The sequence below is a fragment of the Drosophila serrata genome, unplaced genomic scaffold (genome assembly GCF_035046125.1).
Source record: "Drosophila serrata isolate PLE 108 unplaced genomic scaffold, ASM3504612v1 contig_160, whole genome shotgun sequence".
NCBI lineage: Eukaryota > Metazoa > Arthropoda > Insecta > Diptera > Drosophilidae > Drosophila > Drosophila serrata.
Window position 1 is genome coordinate 508,053 of NW_028257058.1, and position 15,976 is coordinate 524,028.

General features: G+C 34.8%; 2 protein-coding genes across 12 annotated transcripts; one reads left to right on the forward strand and one right to left on the reverse strand.

Moving 5' to 3' along the window:
- Positions 1-288: 288 nt before the first annotated feature.
- Positions 289-11,081, reverse strand: Tdg (Thymine DNA glycosylase). 4 transcript variants are annotated; one of them, XM_086826455.1, is made up of 8 exons: positions 9,766-10,187; positions 8,858-8,948; positions 8,248-8,322; positions 5,987-7,826; positions 5,202-5,852; positions 4,981-5,140; positions 4,499-4,861; positions 289-4,257 (listed from the first exon to the last, which is right to left on the reverse strand). In XM_086826455.1, exons 4-8 carry the CDS (start codon positions 7,666-7,668, stop codon positions 1,765-1,767), a joined length of 5,349 nt encoding a protein of 1,782 aa, XP_086682581.1. In that variant the 5' UTR covers positions 7,669-7,826; positions 8,248-8,322; positions 8,858-8,948; positions 9,766-10,187; the 3' UTR covers positions 289-1,764. The 4 variants fall into 4 exon arrangements, with proteins under 4 accessions (XP_086682581.1, XP_086682580.1, XP_086682579.1 ...); XM_086826454.1 differs by lacking the exon at positions 8,248-8,322 and having other exon boundaries at positions 9,766-10,345; XM_086826453.1 differs by lacking the exons at positions 8,248-8,322; positions 8,858-8,948 and having other exon boundaries at positions 9,766-11,081.
- Pur-alpha (Purine-rich binding protein-alpha) lies at positions 10,193-15,132 on the forward strand. Of its 8 annotated transcripts, none has more exons than XM_020954347.2 (9): positions 10,193-10,501; positions 11,012-11,182; positions 11,268-11,330; positions 11,435-11,547; positions 12,975-13,077; positions 13,145-13,263; positions 13,386-13,507; positions 13,577-13,682; positions 13,742-15,132. In XM_020954347.2, the coding sequence occupies exons 2-9, from the start codon at positions 11,140-11,142 to the stop codon at positions 13,895-13,897; spliced, it is 825 nt and encodes a 274-aa protein (XP_020810006.2). In that variant the 5' UTR covers positions 10,193-10,501; positions 11,012-11,139; the 3' UTR covers positions 13,898-15,132. The 8 variants fall into 8 exon arrangements, with proteins under 8 accessions (XP_020810006.2, XP_086682584.1, XP_020810003.2 ...); XM_086826458.1 differs by having other exon boundaries at positions 10,193-10,428; XM_020954344.2 differs by having other exon boundaries at positions 10,232-10,428; positions 13,574-13,682.
- The last annotated feature ends 844 nt before the right edge of the window (positions 15,133-15,976 follow it).

Genomic DNA, 15,976 nt, shown 5'->3' on the forward strand with positions numbered 1-15,976 from the left:
ACTGATGAAGTATCACATCTTTAATCAATAACCCAATATTAATAATTAAATATATTTTCAGAAGTTTCCATTAATGCATTAGGTTAGTTGCCTTTTAAAAGTTAAACGACGTTTATTAATTTTGTGAACGATTACACTTTTATGTATAGCTCATAAAAAAGGATGATGGGTTCGCCTCGCTATATTTTTTTCGTTTTTTCTTTATTCATTTATTTACATATTTCTGTGAATATGTGAGGAATTGGCCCAATGTAATAATAATTAATTCATGTAATAATACATTTCATATTTTTTTAATAATTGCACCTTTTTATTTATTTTATGTTTATGATTACGTCGTTTTGCTAATATTAAATATACAATAAAATAAGAAAATATACAAAAAGTTCAATTTAAAGTTGCTATTTTCAATATTTTAAGGTAAATTCAAAATATATGCACAATAGTGCATTAAGATTGAATATTGCTATTTAGTAGGATAATATTTTTATAGCTAAATAGGTAATCTACATATTGTTTTATTATGAACTCTGACATATATATTTACATTACATTCGTTTATTTTAATTATATTTATAGTAAATTCTTAGATTTAATCTCGACGCGTTGTATTAAATTACAATATACTGTTAGTTATTTATACATCGAAAAAATAAAAAATGTTGGAAATTGGATTTAAATAAATGAATCGTTCTAAACATACATAAAATCATATAGACAAAAAAATCGTATGTTTTATTTGACAGTTGCTTATAATTTTAAAACCATTCTTTTTTCATTCATTCCATTTATTGTTAAACAATTTTCCTTTATATTTCTTAAATATTTCCCAAACTGATAAATTATAAAAAAAAATTAAATTATTGAAATGATAGAAAATTTACTTTTTAACGAAGATAGGACTACATTGATTAGTGGTACCCGTCCGACTTCAAGTAAATCAAACAAGAAATTTATAAATGAAGTATTTACTTACCAATCACTAAAAATATCAATAGTATTTACATCTCAATTTAAACTTACAATTTCCAAAGAACCATATTTTATCAAAGACAGATTTAACAATTAATTGAATAAATGGGTACATTCATAATGCTAAAGTTTACTGGCATAATTTGATATCGAAGAGATACCACATCTAACCCATACACATAATAAATTGGTGTAAATATTGTCGTAAACCTTGTCATCTGATAGCAATTATAGACAAGGAAATAATAACACTTAAAATAGTAGAAAATAGTCTTCAGATTCATGAAATATTCTTTAAGAAATTTCCTTTATTTTCGATTTACGGGTAAAACTATGTTGTCTACTCTTTTATTATTTGTAAGTCCCTTTGAGTTAAATCATAAAGTTTTAATAATAATTTTGTTTTTCCTGTACGTTTACGTATATATTATCGGTATCGTTATATGTATGTAGTATTTATTATTGTAATGTGATGTAACGCTTAAAAAATTATATATATTAGGCAGAGTCTTTGGTTATTCTTAAGATTATATATTTTTTATAAGGTCTAAAACTCTAAAAAATGTTTTTTTTTTTTTTTTAAGTAGAAAGTGTCGGCAAGGCCGGAGATTGATAAATATTGCTGGAGATTCGACAATTTAGGTTCAAACCGTTTTTGTAAACGCCTAGTCATTGTGATTAATTATAATCGATTTACGATTAACAAGTCACATTCAAGCCTGCATATTCGATAGATCGTTCCGAAGATTCGGTTTCCGTTTCAAATTTCGTTATTTCTTCGTCAATTTGTAATCAAAAACTGCCATATCCACCAAGGTCGGACGGTTTCAAGTGATCAAAAACGCTCAGATGATGATGATGTGGTGGTGGTGGCGGGTGATGGTGCCCATGATGCGAGGGATGCATATAACTTGGATAGGAGGCTTGGGGCGCCGGATGACTTCCGTATGGATGATGATGAAACGGATAATTGGGGCTCGGCATATGAAGGGTTGCTGTAGTGCTCGTTGGCCCTGAGGAGGACTGAACCTGAACTGTACTAAAATGTCCATGATGGGTAGTACCTGTTGTGTATTCCCCTGATCCTGATCCTGACCCTGTACTGTGTTGCAGATGTGAGCCATAGGCTGTTGAAGCGTATACTGCCGAGTTTACATTAAGCGTAGGGATGTGGCCCAAGTGGTTGAGCTCCATATACATGGGATGTGCGTGAGGAGAAGGATGGGGATGAGAGTGAGGAGAGGGATGTGAGTGGGGAGAGGAATGAGCTTGAGGAGAAGAATGTTGGTGAGAGTGAGGAGGGAGTGCATGAGGATGTTGGAGACTTGGCTCTGAACTATTTATCGAATGAGGGGGAACGACATGATGCTGATGATGATAATATTCCATATTAGAATTAATGTTGGTGTGACTTTCACCACTGTTGTTGAGATATAGATTCTCATTATCCGTTTTGACAGCCACAAGACTCGAGACCGAGAAGTTGTTATTACTAATCGCGTTGTTATTATCGGAATTGCCAGAGGACTCCTCATCTTGACGTTTGCTATGCTGTTGGTGTTGCTCTTGGTGGTGTTGTTGCTGTTGGGGGTGGTGTTGGTGCTGCTGTTGCTGTTGGTGTTGCTGTTGGTGTTGCTGTTGGTGTTGCTGTTGGTGCTGCTGTTGGTGTTGCTGTTGGTGTTGCTGTTGGGGCTGCTGTTGCTGTTGATGTTGCTGTTGGTGTTGCTGTTGGTGTTGCTGTTGGTGTTGCTGCTGCTGCAATCCTAATAAGCGACTCTCCACAGCGGCAGCTGCCGCTTGCGCCGTCGCTGACATGGACTCATCATGCTCTCTGATTGCAGGGATTTGATCCACCAGTGACTCCAAGCCACACAAGCTTTTCCGGGCCACATCAGAGCCAAAGTTGGTGTTCCTTGGACTTAAATGTTGATTATTTTGATGTGCGGAAGATATTAATAAATAGGGATTGGGATGAGTGTGGGTATGGAGGTTCTGATCCTCGTAACCACGCTGCCAATGTTCCGCCAGTTCCTGGTGATGATAATGCTGCATCTGTGGCGGAGGCAACTGTTTGGTTTGAGGACTATGATGATGCGGCGAAGAAAGCCATTGCTGGTGATAGTGATTTTCATTTGAATGGACTGCGACTTGGATATGGCCTGTTTCTTGATCATGGGAGGAGCTGTCATTGTACTCCTCCTTTTCAACAGCCAGCGATGTGGCCTTTTTGGACTCTGACTGATTTTCAGGAAGCTGGTCGAAGTCTACAGCGCCGCACAAATTCGGGGAACTAGGTGGCGGCGTTTCGCCCAAATGCGGTTGTTGTTCTAGAGAAGATCCATGCTTTGCCAATAATAAATTATCATTGGGAGACGCTTCCTGGACACCTACAGCAGTGGGAGTTCCATGGTTATGAACCTGCGTATAGTTACAGGCAGGTGAGGCCATCGGTGAGGCCGATGCGGTGTACAGAATGTGCGATGGCGGCGGGGTATTGTACAGACTGGGCGGCAATTGCTGATGATTGTTGCCTTGTGGCGGCGAAGCATCCGTCGTTGTTGGTGTTGTTGTATGCTGATCCAATAGATGCACTGCAGTAGGCAAAGGGTTGCTGGTGGTTGATAACTGCTTGTTCACCAGTATACTATCAAGGCTACCAGTGGGCTTTAATTTTTTTGGCCTGCCACGTTTCTTTTTGGGCGTTTCAGCCACAGAGAGATTAATTATATTATTAAAATCATGGTGATGGTTATACTGAGGCGCACGATGATCCATAATTAGCTCTTGATGTCCTTTGATTTTTTTGGGACGACCACGTTTCTTTTTCTCCAAGGATTGTGGCTGGGGCAGGGACTGATGACCGAAAACTGACAGATACGATGTGGTATTGCTTGAATGTCGCATGGGACTATCTGCCGTATCGTTGGTGTATGGATTATCGTTCGAAATTATATGCGACGGCATTAATTTATTAGAAGGTGTGGGATCTGGACAGTCAGTATTCCCACCACAGTCCGCAGCAATTGAGCTTGAGCTGCCACAATTATCTACAAAAGAGAGTGCCGACTGACTTCCTTTGTTGTCTATATTCTGTTGCTGCTGCTGCAGCTCACTGCACTGCCTTATCCGCTGATCTGTAAATACGCACTCTGATTCATCAATCTGCGGTATTAAGCCATTCAAAAAGTCACGGAATTTCTTCAATGCTGCATAAAATGGTACTTTATCGGCGGCGCGTGGTAACTGAGCGCATCTTGCCGACGATGATGGCATAACCCAAATATACTGAAATTTATAAACAAAAGAAAGATAGGAAAATTATTAGGAAAGTAATTATCAAAGTTCCAAGGTAACAAATAAATCATTTGCGACGTATTAATAGTGTCACGAGTGCCACCTTAACTTAAAACACATATTCAATTTTATATAAACCGGAAACGTTTGAATTGCGCAATTGAATTATTTGATATCGTTCCATTTCGTGCAAATGAGAAAAATCTAAATATAATATGAAAGATATACTTACGGTATCAGTGCCATCGACGCGATCTGGTTGTCTGCCGAAATGAAATTCCTTTTTGCCAGAAAAAACCTCAAAGATTAATTTTCCATTAAAAACGGCAATTTTTGGTCGAAATCTTTGCAACTTCTCTAAAAGAATCCGACTTCCCTCCTTGATTTCCTTTCGCGTTAGATCCGCTGAACCTTTAGTGGCTCGAGCCACCATATTTGTAAAACCGATTCCCTGCTTTAGCAAATGATGATCTTCATCTGCGCTCATCTGCTCTTGCGTAAGTCCAGCTAGGTAAAGGCATTTCCAGAAATGATTACCAGGCCCTGCGTAGTGATGGCCTTTGTAGGCGGCAAATAAACCGGGATTAATACCGACCTGCGCGGAAATATTTTATTATTATTATTATTATTTGCTCGTAATATGTTTGTAATTAAAATATAGTCCAAAATATTAAATTAAATTTATATGTGGATTATCCGAAATTTACAACTCACTATAACGATATCTAGATTATCACGCAGATGATCCGGTATTGTCCTTTTGATGACCTCATCTTCGGACATGCCATTGAAACGATCGTGCTTTTTCCGTTCCTTCGGTTTTAGAGTGTGAAGCATATCGCCAGAGGAATCTTCGCAGACAAGAGGAGTGGCGCTGTGAATTGAATATAGTAAATAATATCATATTATTGATAAGAATATAAATTATAACTTACTCCTGATTAGTTACTTGCACTGTTATCGCTACTTCAGTCGTACTTTCAGTTGTGGCAACAATTTTTTTTTTTCGTCCTCTTTTTTTTGGCGTTGGTTTGGAGTTATTCGAGTTTTCTGCATTACTTTTACCATTTTGCGGCGGATGCTGAAATATATCATCACCGCCACTTGGCACTGGTAATGGTATTGACTCTAATCCTGACGCGGATTCTGTCGTATAGCTCGTCGCAGGCACTAAAGTTGTGCTTTTCATTTGGCGATGATTGCCTACCGGAGATGACAGCATGCTGCGCATCTCCTCGCCCATAAAACTGAATGGATCAACGGCATTTGTGGTGGGATTTAGACATCGAGCAGGTTGTGCCGTCGCTATGCTATCAAGACCATGAGAATGAGCAAGGGCAACTGTCGTTGTGGAGGGATTAGCTGAATCATTAGGATTCTTTGATAGCAACAACAGTTGGTCATCGGACTTTTTCTGGTTGGGAACATGAGACATTATTCCGATACTTAGATGCTGCTGTACTTGATGCTGTGGAGTCAAGGAATTGGTTGACGAACTATGTGAATTTGGTGTTAAGACATCCCCGGCACTTGTCTCATATCCATCGTCTTGATTTTCGGACTTAACGTTGTTCGGTGAAAGCGTTCTAAATAAACATATTGGTCAATTATTCAAGATAAAACAGATTATTCGCTATATAAACTATGTATCTGTAATTTGTTTGTTATTATTTACTTTAATTATTTATGTAAAATGTGTAAAGTCATCCAGAGTACTCACAGTTTATAGGTCGAGCTGGGTTCCTCGTGAAAATCTTCCATAATGAGATCGTTATAAGTGTCGTGCAATTGTTGTTGTTGTTGATGCTCTTGCACTTGCTTGTGCTGTTGGTGTTGTTGGATCTGATGTTGTTGAAGTTGATTTTGCTGTTGAAGTTGATGGGGGTGTTGTTGTTGTTGTTGTTGTTGGTGTGGCTGTTGGAGTTGCTGTTGGTGTGGCTGTTGTAGCTGCTGTTGATGCGCTTGTTGATGTTGATGTTGTTGTTGATGTTGCTGATGGTGCTGTTGGAGTTGGTGTTGATGTTGATGCTGATTTTGATTATGCAATTGCTGTTGGTGATGTGGCTGTAGTTGCTGGTGGGAGAGAGATGACGATTGATCCAGTAACCCGTGACACTCCATTGGATGTGGCTGCTGCTGGCGAAGATGATTATCACTTTGTGGTGTACCAAATAATGGAGCGTTATGAAATAATGGAGCATCATAGTTGCTATAACTGGTTGCACTCTGTTGTTGATGTCTTGGACTGTGTTCGTTCATACTTTGTTGATGATGTTGATTTTGTTGTTGAAGGTGTTGCTGTTGCAGCATTTGTGCATAAAAACTATTGCGTAACTGGCCATCTATAATAGAATTGGCATCCACTGGTCGTCCATATTGTTGCTCGTGCGCTGGAGCATTATGTTGTAGGTGCTGTTGCAATGGCACTGGAAATGCTCCTGTTTCCTTATTTTCCTTTTCGATTTGAAGCAAAAGCTCAGAGTGCCGATGATGCACTTGGTATGGCAACTCAGCACTTACATGATTTACAATCTCCGGCTTGTTGGTATCATCCGGGGTTGGTCCGGACTGATCCTGGTGAGGCGTCCATAGTGAAGCTCTCCTCTCGGACAGGAGAATATCACCCGTTGTTGCTATTGCTGTCGTTGTTAATGCTAACTTAGTAGGAATTCTTATGTTCAAACTGGAAGAAGAGTCATTTACACAACCATCAATTTTATCGTTTGGTAACAATAATAATCTTGCCGAATCGCAGGAACTACTACTAGAGCTGTTAAAAATACCACCAGCGTTAGGCTTTGGATCCAACTCTAAATCTCTAGCCGGAGGAGGAGCTGGAACCACTAGCTCTACGCTTGTGACTAAAGCTTGCTCTGGCGCCACATAGCACTCATTTTTGGATGATGTCTTTTCCAAAATATCCACATTCAATGTTCTTTCGATACTGTCTATTTCATTATAGTCCTCAGCCTTCTTGTCCAATTTACTTGCATCCGATATGGAATTGGTATCACCATCACAACTGTTTGATTCTCCTTGATTGGTAATGGACAGCTTTTGGCGTTTTTTATTCGATTCCGGTACACTAGAGGCATAGTTGCTGCCACTAACTGAAGTCGTACTGCTCAAATATGACGATGTAGGCGGCACTGTACCTACTGATGTGGCCAAGTTAATATCCACTTTAGATGCCATTAGACTACTATTCATATTACTGTTATTCCTATGCGCTTTCTTCTCCTGAAGGATAAGTGCTGCAAACTCTATGATAAGCTTAAGAATTCTGATTAATACTTCTATGCCTCGTGTGGGATTTACTCGTAAAATAGTTAAAGAATCTACTTTAGGCGCATATGTGAAGGAACTACTTATCAGTGGGATTTCTCTGTTTTCCACTTGCATCTCCTAAAATATATTTGAAAACGTTCGTTTAAAAGGGATGACCGTTAGTGTCCTTTAATCAGAGGATAGTCTTTCTAATAATTCCAATCCCATTTTTTAGTCCCCAAGTACATTTTTTGAAGCTAGATAATTCCAAGCTAGCTCAAATGCTAGTACGTCTGAAAAGAAAAAAATTAATAATAATATTACATTATAATGTCGTTGGTTAATTAGGCATTTTGTGACACCCTTACACAGTACAACATTAGTCTTCTTTGCAGAATATAGAAGTATACCCAAGAGTAGCAGATATTTAACATTGGATATCGGAACTTGCAAATACTGATACGCTTAATAGAAATATGCATACACATAATATTTTTAAGCAAAGCCCCAAAATGCAACCGAGCGAAAATTGGCCTGGCGGCAAGCTCTTTTCATGCCCCCTATCCCCCATACATGTTCATGTGCATCTCTAGATGCGCTTATGTAGGCGTTTATGTACATGTATATGTCAAAGCTACTGTACCAGAAAACTTTAGCAAAATCAACAAAAACAACAAAAACACAAACACAACAAACATTGAAACGAGTACGCACTCTCGAAAAAGCTCATACTCCGTCTATGTGTTCGAGAGGAGCGAAATAGTGTTGCCAGACGACAAGATGCACTTACTGGAAATAAAAGTTTACATTATTTTGCATAGACTAAACAAAACTTTTCGAGAATACAAATATTCAAATTAATTGTTTTGTTTATAATTGCAGCCAAGAAAAGTTCCATAATTATATATCATATTATATATTATATATCACATGAAGTGGATCGTTTATTATTGTACCTAAATTATGAAATATCTAAAATTTTTGCTGTTAACTTACAAATATCTATTTTAAATATTATATCTGTTATTGAAAATATTTAAATAATTCTTTAAGCGCTTGTTATTTTCTCGATATACGTAGATGAGAGGAGATCTCCTAACGGCTTATTACAGCTATAATTGGCTGATCCCCAAGACATGATATTTATTGACGATTGCGCTATCTTTAAGACTGTTAAATATGTTTTATACAAATATGGTACACAAAAATGTATATTTCTATAGAAAAGATTCCTCTAGTGAAGCTTATAAAGAGCGGTATATTCAAATATTTCCATAATTTTTCCCATAGCTTTAGCACTTCTACATATTTTGGCCAAGTGTACCTGTGTCGTACATATCTGAGCGTATGTGTTCATCATGTATCGGTATTCCGGTCAAAAGAGCACCGACTGAGAGTCACTCTCTGAGAATGCACTGAAAAAAACGAAGCAATCGTAGCAGTGGGAGATTGAATATATGATTAAAAACAATTTTATACGGGTTCAAAAGGTGTTTCTCACCTTGTACAATGAAAAAACGTATTATTTATTAAATCACAATGTGTATTTGTATTTGAACATATGAATTAATATTCATTTGGTCTAAAATAGACAAATATACTTCACATATTGCCAAGTTAAAGAACTTTATTTTGCATTGAACAGAAAGTTGGAAGAAAGATTTTCCTTTTATTTTTATATAGAAGATATATATATAAATATATATATTTTTTTTTAAATTGATTGATTTAATATTTTGTTTTATCTTTTTATCAGAAGTGTTGATATTTGATATATTTCAGTTTTAGGTTTAACTTTTATTCTCAGTGCTACGAAATGCATATATGTACACACGGACACACGGACATATGTACAACACATAAATAAGTATACGTATGAAAAACAGTATTTGTGTGTATTCCTTTTTCACATTTAATATTCTTACGTATATATTCGCACTCACGAATTTACGCACAGACATGGCACAAAAATAAAAGATAAAAGATACATATATGTACGTACATATATATATGTACATATGTACATCTGTATCTGAATTTTGGTTTCTCGTAAGAGATGCTTCTGCTGGTTCGCTCCGTTTCTGTTTTCGCTTTTTTTTACCGAGGTAATGTGTGACTGTGTGTGTGGCAGATGGCAAGCGGAGATGGGATGAGAGAACGTCTTGTATGGATGTATTTTACATAATAATTTTAATGCTAGTACATGGGTATGTGGTTTACATATGTACTCACGTTTCGTTTATAGGTACAAGGTATGCATACGTAATACGTTACACATGCCCAACGAAGAAGCAATGCGGCTGCTGCTGCTCCTTCTTCAATTTGAACTGCACATTTTTGCATACAAATACATGTATGTACCTAGGTACCCATATGTATGTAATTTCAATTTTTGGTATGTATATGCAAGCGACTTAGGTTTGTGCACACAACACAGATTCATTAATAAGAGCAACAAACGTATGTATATACCAGATACCGCGAACACCGCTCAAGGAATCAAAACAGAACTCAGAATTTCCGTGAAAGATTTATGATAATTTTTTAACTGTTTCTTCTGTTCCAATATACAATACAAGACCCGACGACGACCACTACGACGACGAGCCACACGAACAGAGGCAACCAATAAAAGCCGCAAATAGAAAGACTACGTAGTAAAAAGCTTTGTGTCTAAAGCTTGCGGGTCTTACGTTACGTTATTTTGAGAACTCAACTCTGAGTAATACCCTAACGCCTCACTATTCATTAGATACTGCGCGTGACGTAAAAAACCAAAAACAAAAATACAAAAAAAAAAAACACAAAAAAACTTAGGCTCGATATTGCAAATTACATTCTGGAAAATAAATTCGAAAAATAAAAGTTTTCTTTCGCAATGAAAAATGCGTTAAGGTATTTGAAAGATATTTGCGCGATGTTACGGATTTGTGGTACCCGAAAAAGTATCTAGAAGCGATAAATAATGGTATTATTCGGGATAAAAACTATTTACGTTTGCAGTGTGTGTGTGTGTGTGTATATATCAACTGTGCATTTTATTTATTTATGTACAAATTGCTAGTTGAAAACTAACGAATGTATGCATTGTAACACTGATGACAGCAAGTCCAATTTCTCCACAATATGTATCGAAAATGTTCAATATGATATGACCGAAATATGAAAAAAATTAATACCTCCAACTTGTAAATGTTTAATTATCTTAATGATTTTCATATTTAATAGTCTAGACCTACGTTTTCCAAGCGTTCCATCGTAGAGAAAAACATACACATATATATATATATAATACATACGAGCTACCTTCGTATTTATGTAAAATCCTTGAACCTTTGTTGCCTTGCTCGGGAGCGAAAAAGTTAAACAGCTGATTTGTACATGTATGCTGTTTGTGTGATTGTGTGTACTTTATTTTTTGGCTGATTATTGGCACATAGCTTAACCTTTTATATTAATAAAAATTACTATTAATAAGATGAATGGTTAGGAGGCGAAGAGGGATTGAGACGGCTTAACTGGAAGATCGGCAGCGAGCGAAAGCTACTAAGAACCTATACAGTAAATTTACCAACCAAGGTTACTACAATTCAATAGAGTCGGATAATGTCAGATTTGGGAAGTGGAGATGAAGGCATCTCAGGATCAAGTAAGATAAATATAAAATAAAGATATTATACATAAAACATAATATAATTAATACATACATATGTACATATTTACTTATGTTCCAGAATATAATGTGGCGAATATGGAGGGCACGTCTAGTCGCAATGAGTTTGATTCCTCCGTGAAAGGTACACTTGTAAATAGTATATATATATATATATATATATATATATATATATGTATATATATATAATATATATAATATATAATGGTTTTGGGCGTTTGATTTCAGGTGGAAGTGGCGTTGAGCAAGAACTGGCCACCAAAATGCTTCAGATACAATCGAAACGATTTTATTTGGATGTCAAGCAGAATCGAAGAGGTCGATTTATAAAAGTTGCCGAGGTAAATAGGTTACATCTCTATTTTACCAATTTGCGGTATCGTTATATATCTTAATAACATTATATTATTTAATCAATAGCACAATTCGATGGAACCTTTTCTTAAATTGTATTTTTATTTTAAACAAATTTTTAACCTAAATTTGGCAATCAAGAGCATAAAGAATGACACAAAATTGTATACTTAAAAAATTCAAGCTTTCGTCCTCACAGCTGTTTTTTTTTTAGCAAAAGGAGCCGCACGCGGCAAAACACAAGAAAGGGGGCAAACTTTGGCACACCAAAGTTTGTATGCCCTTGCAAATTGTAATGCGATTATTAATAATTAATTCAACATTTAACGATCGTATGCATGTCAGCTATATGATATAATCACTCGATTTGTATAATATTAATACAAAATGTCTAAAATATAAGCAAACCCATCTATAGAAAAAGCAACTAGGGGATCTCTATACGATTAAATGACTGAAATACTAAAAATATCGGCAACCGGAAACAGCTGTTCCATAACAAACTGGTAAAAGGATATTTTTTAAGTTAGCTGTTCAAGAATTCAATCGCTGTCCTTCAGTCATTCCTTGTCCGGGATGACGATACATTCCTGATATTTGTAGTAATTCAGTCATTTAGTCGTATAAAAATCTCATAAATATAACTGAAGAACCTGAGGTCCCTCATTACAGATTTTTTTAAACTTTAAAGTAGTACCCTTGCAGGGTATCTTAATTTCAGTCAGAAGTTTGCAACGCATTGAAAAAGTCGTTTCTGACCATATAAAGTAAATATGTTCTTGATCACCATCAACAGCCGAGTCGATAAAGTCATGTCCGTCTGTCCGTCAGTCCGTTCTACGCAGTAGTCCTTCAGTTTTGAAGCTATCTGAACGAAACTTTTCAGTTAGTCTAGTATACACTCTCACTCGTATCGAAGTTCTATCTGCAAGGGTATATAAACTTCGGCGTCCCGAAGGTAGCTTCCTTTTTTGTTAACTCTGCTATACTCACGTTTCCGTATTACAAGGCTTTGAAAAGTGCCAAAACATGACGTTTTAAATAAATAAATTGGTATCTGATGAAAAGATTTCGTTTGCAAATTAGCAATGTACACAGACCAATAATTTTCAAAATCAGTCGCATTTAGTATACGAATACAAAAAGTTAACTTTTGTCGACCTGTGTTAAGTAATTATTTTGAAAACTGTTCAAGGTCTGCTGAAAAATCAACTTAAAGAAAAGCGCAGAAGATGGGAACCTTGAAGAAGTCGCTTGTTCCTATAACTTTGGAAGAAACATTAATTGTGAATTAGTTTATGCTTTCTTTAACGTTTATCAAAAATATCATTAAAAAAAAAATTATACAATGGCGTAATCCCCTGATATGAAATAGTTATATGATGAATTTCTTTATAATGATTATAACTTACAGATTGGTGCGGATGGACGACGAAGTCAAATTTATTTGGCCCTTTCAACGGCAGCCGAATTTCGTGATCACTTGTCATCTTTTAGTGATTACTATTCTTCTCTAGGTATTTATTTTATATTATGTATTTTATATTACATATTAAAATATTAAATCCCCTAAAAATAACACAGGTCCACCAAATACTGACAATTTACCGGAGGATGGTAAATTAAAATCTGAAATGATGATTAAAGATTATCGAAGATATTACTTGGATCTAAAGGAAAATGCTCGCGGGCGGTTTCTACGGGTAATATTCATTAATGAATATTTATATTAATTCCTAAATAAAAAAAAACATTTACATATTAACTGATTAAAAACTACAAAATATTGAAATAGTCGATTAATTCATTAATGATATGAATGTAGGTATCGCAAACCATAACCAGAGGCGGACCTAGATCTCAAATAGCGTTGCCAGCTCAGGGGATGATCGAGTTCCGTGATGCACTCACCGATTTGCTAGAGGAATTCGGGGCAAACGATGGAGGGTATAAAATTATTTACTAATTATGATTTTTTATTGTTGTTCGTTTACTGATCTTTCCTTTTTCTAGCAGATTTAAGGGAGATTTGCCCGAGGAGCGGCATATGAAGGTGGATAATAAGAACTTTTATTTTGATATCGGACAAAATAATCGAGGTGTCTATATGAGGATAAGCGAAGTGAGTATAAAATATGTGATAATATAAAACTATATATACATTTATACAAATTTTATAAGGTAAAAAACAACTTTCGTACATCGATAACAATACCGGAAAAATGCTGGATACGCTTTCGTGACATATTCAATGATTATTGTGAGAAAATGAAAAAATCGTCCGAATCAATTACTGCCGATATAAATCTACCGACATCCTCAAATAGTATTAAATAAATATCGCGTGATTTTTATGGTTATAAATGGCAAAAGAAGTTATATATTAATTAATGGCGATTGACCAACAAAGAAGAATAACTTAAAGCTTACTAAAATTTGAGATAGGCGAAATATTAAGATTGTTTTGTTTATTTGACATCGTTAGCATTTAGTAAAAGAAATAATTTCTATTATTTTTATCGTCAAAAAAAGTGAATACAAGGAACTTTTAGCTAGAGTCTACAGTAGAACATTTTTGAAAAAGAGAGGAATAAAAAATTCTTTGTAATATAAAAAATAATTAATTCATTATAACCAGTTGCTTAAGAAAAACAAAACCTCTGATTTCCTGCGGCCTTTCGTCGGTTTATTTTTCACTTTATTATTTATTTACTATTTTATACCATTGCAAGACCCCGATTTTACCTAAACTCTATTAGAAAATATTGTAAATTAGCGCCATTTTAGACTTTAAACAGCTCTCTCAGTAAGATCAATAAAGTATATGGATTATATGAGGTTTATGTAGTTAAAAAACACACAATTCATTGTTAAAGCTTCTAGAAAAAAATGTTATTATATAAAAAACAAGTCAACATAAAAACAAAAAAGCGTTTTTAAAACAAAAGTTTCAATGTGATCACTTAGAATAAAATTTAATGTACGAAGGAAATTAATGCATAGCAAGGCGTAAAATTAACACCTACCGAAAATCTCTTTCCCCAAAAGGAATGTCTCTCGTGTACAGATTTGCAAACGCAACCTAACAAATTAGTGCTATTGAATATTAATAAATTAAATAAATTTAGTGCTATAAAAAAATTTAAAATATACTCAAATTGCAAAAGAAGTGTTAATTTACTTAATAAAACCATACAAATTATATAATAATTATAATTTCGTTCATAATTACACCATATTAGAGTCTCAGATTCATGATTGACTATAAACCAAACAAAGATCGTATGAACATAAATTTACCTGGCAAAAAAGTGGGTGTAATGCTGCGCAATATATACATATACATATAAATAATATATATATGTATATACATTTAAGTAATATATATATATATTTACATATGTATATATGTATATATAATAACACATAGATCCAAAAACAAATTGGTTAAACTATAAAATAGTGAGTGTATTGTATATCTTCAATGTTGTTTGGCAATGGCATCCATAATTATAATATTTTAAGAGTTTTGTGAAAAGAAAATATGGTAATAAAGTTGAATTAAACCGAAATATGTGAAAGAAATTTATATATCTATATTATATATTATTTTTAAATGTGGGTCAATTATGACAATTTAAATTCAAAAGATTGTCCGATATTTTTGGTGGTATAAATCTTATTCACTAGAGCTGGGGTACTATCGAAGCTAGGCTTTACCGATGGATTTAAAAACAATACCCAAATAATTTCCTGAATGTTTTTATTAAACTAAATTACTTTGCATATGTTTATTTTTTGAAGAAATTAAAAAATACCATCCGCGATAAATTTACAAATGCAATATTTGATATGTTGATGGTTAAATAAATTGAGCCTTTTTCAAATTTCAATTTTAAAGCAAACCCTGGAACATTACCTTGTTTTAATAAACTCTGATGTGACCATCGATGTTTTGACAACTCAACCCCCCAGTGTTGCCAGGTTAGCTTATTATAAGCTAGTTCTAGCATATTTGAAACTAGAAAAGCTTGAAAAATTTCCATCTAGCTTATAGCTTGAAATATAGCTTATTTTAAAATTCATCTAGCATATTTTAGCTTTTTATGTATTTTTGACATCCACGGAATGTTTTTTACGAAAAATATGCTTTATAGAATGAAAATATTGGAGTTTGTTCTTTTTTTCCGATGGTTATGTGCATTTTATGTGATCGTGAACTTATTTCTAATCGAAAGTGTTATCGGAGATCGATTTGTTGGCTGAAGTGTTACCACCAATAATTTTGTTGTGTTGTGAAAATAGGTAAAGCGTGTGCTCAAAATGCCGAAAGTTATATATAAACAGATTTTTCGGGATGCTTGGCTCCAAAACAACGAATTTAAGTGCCAGGAGAAGGAACCAAAGCATATTGTT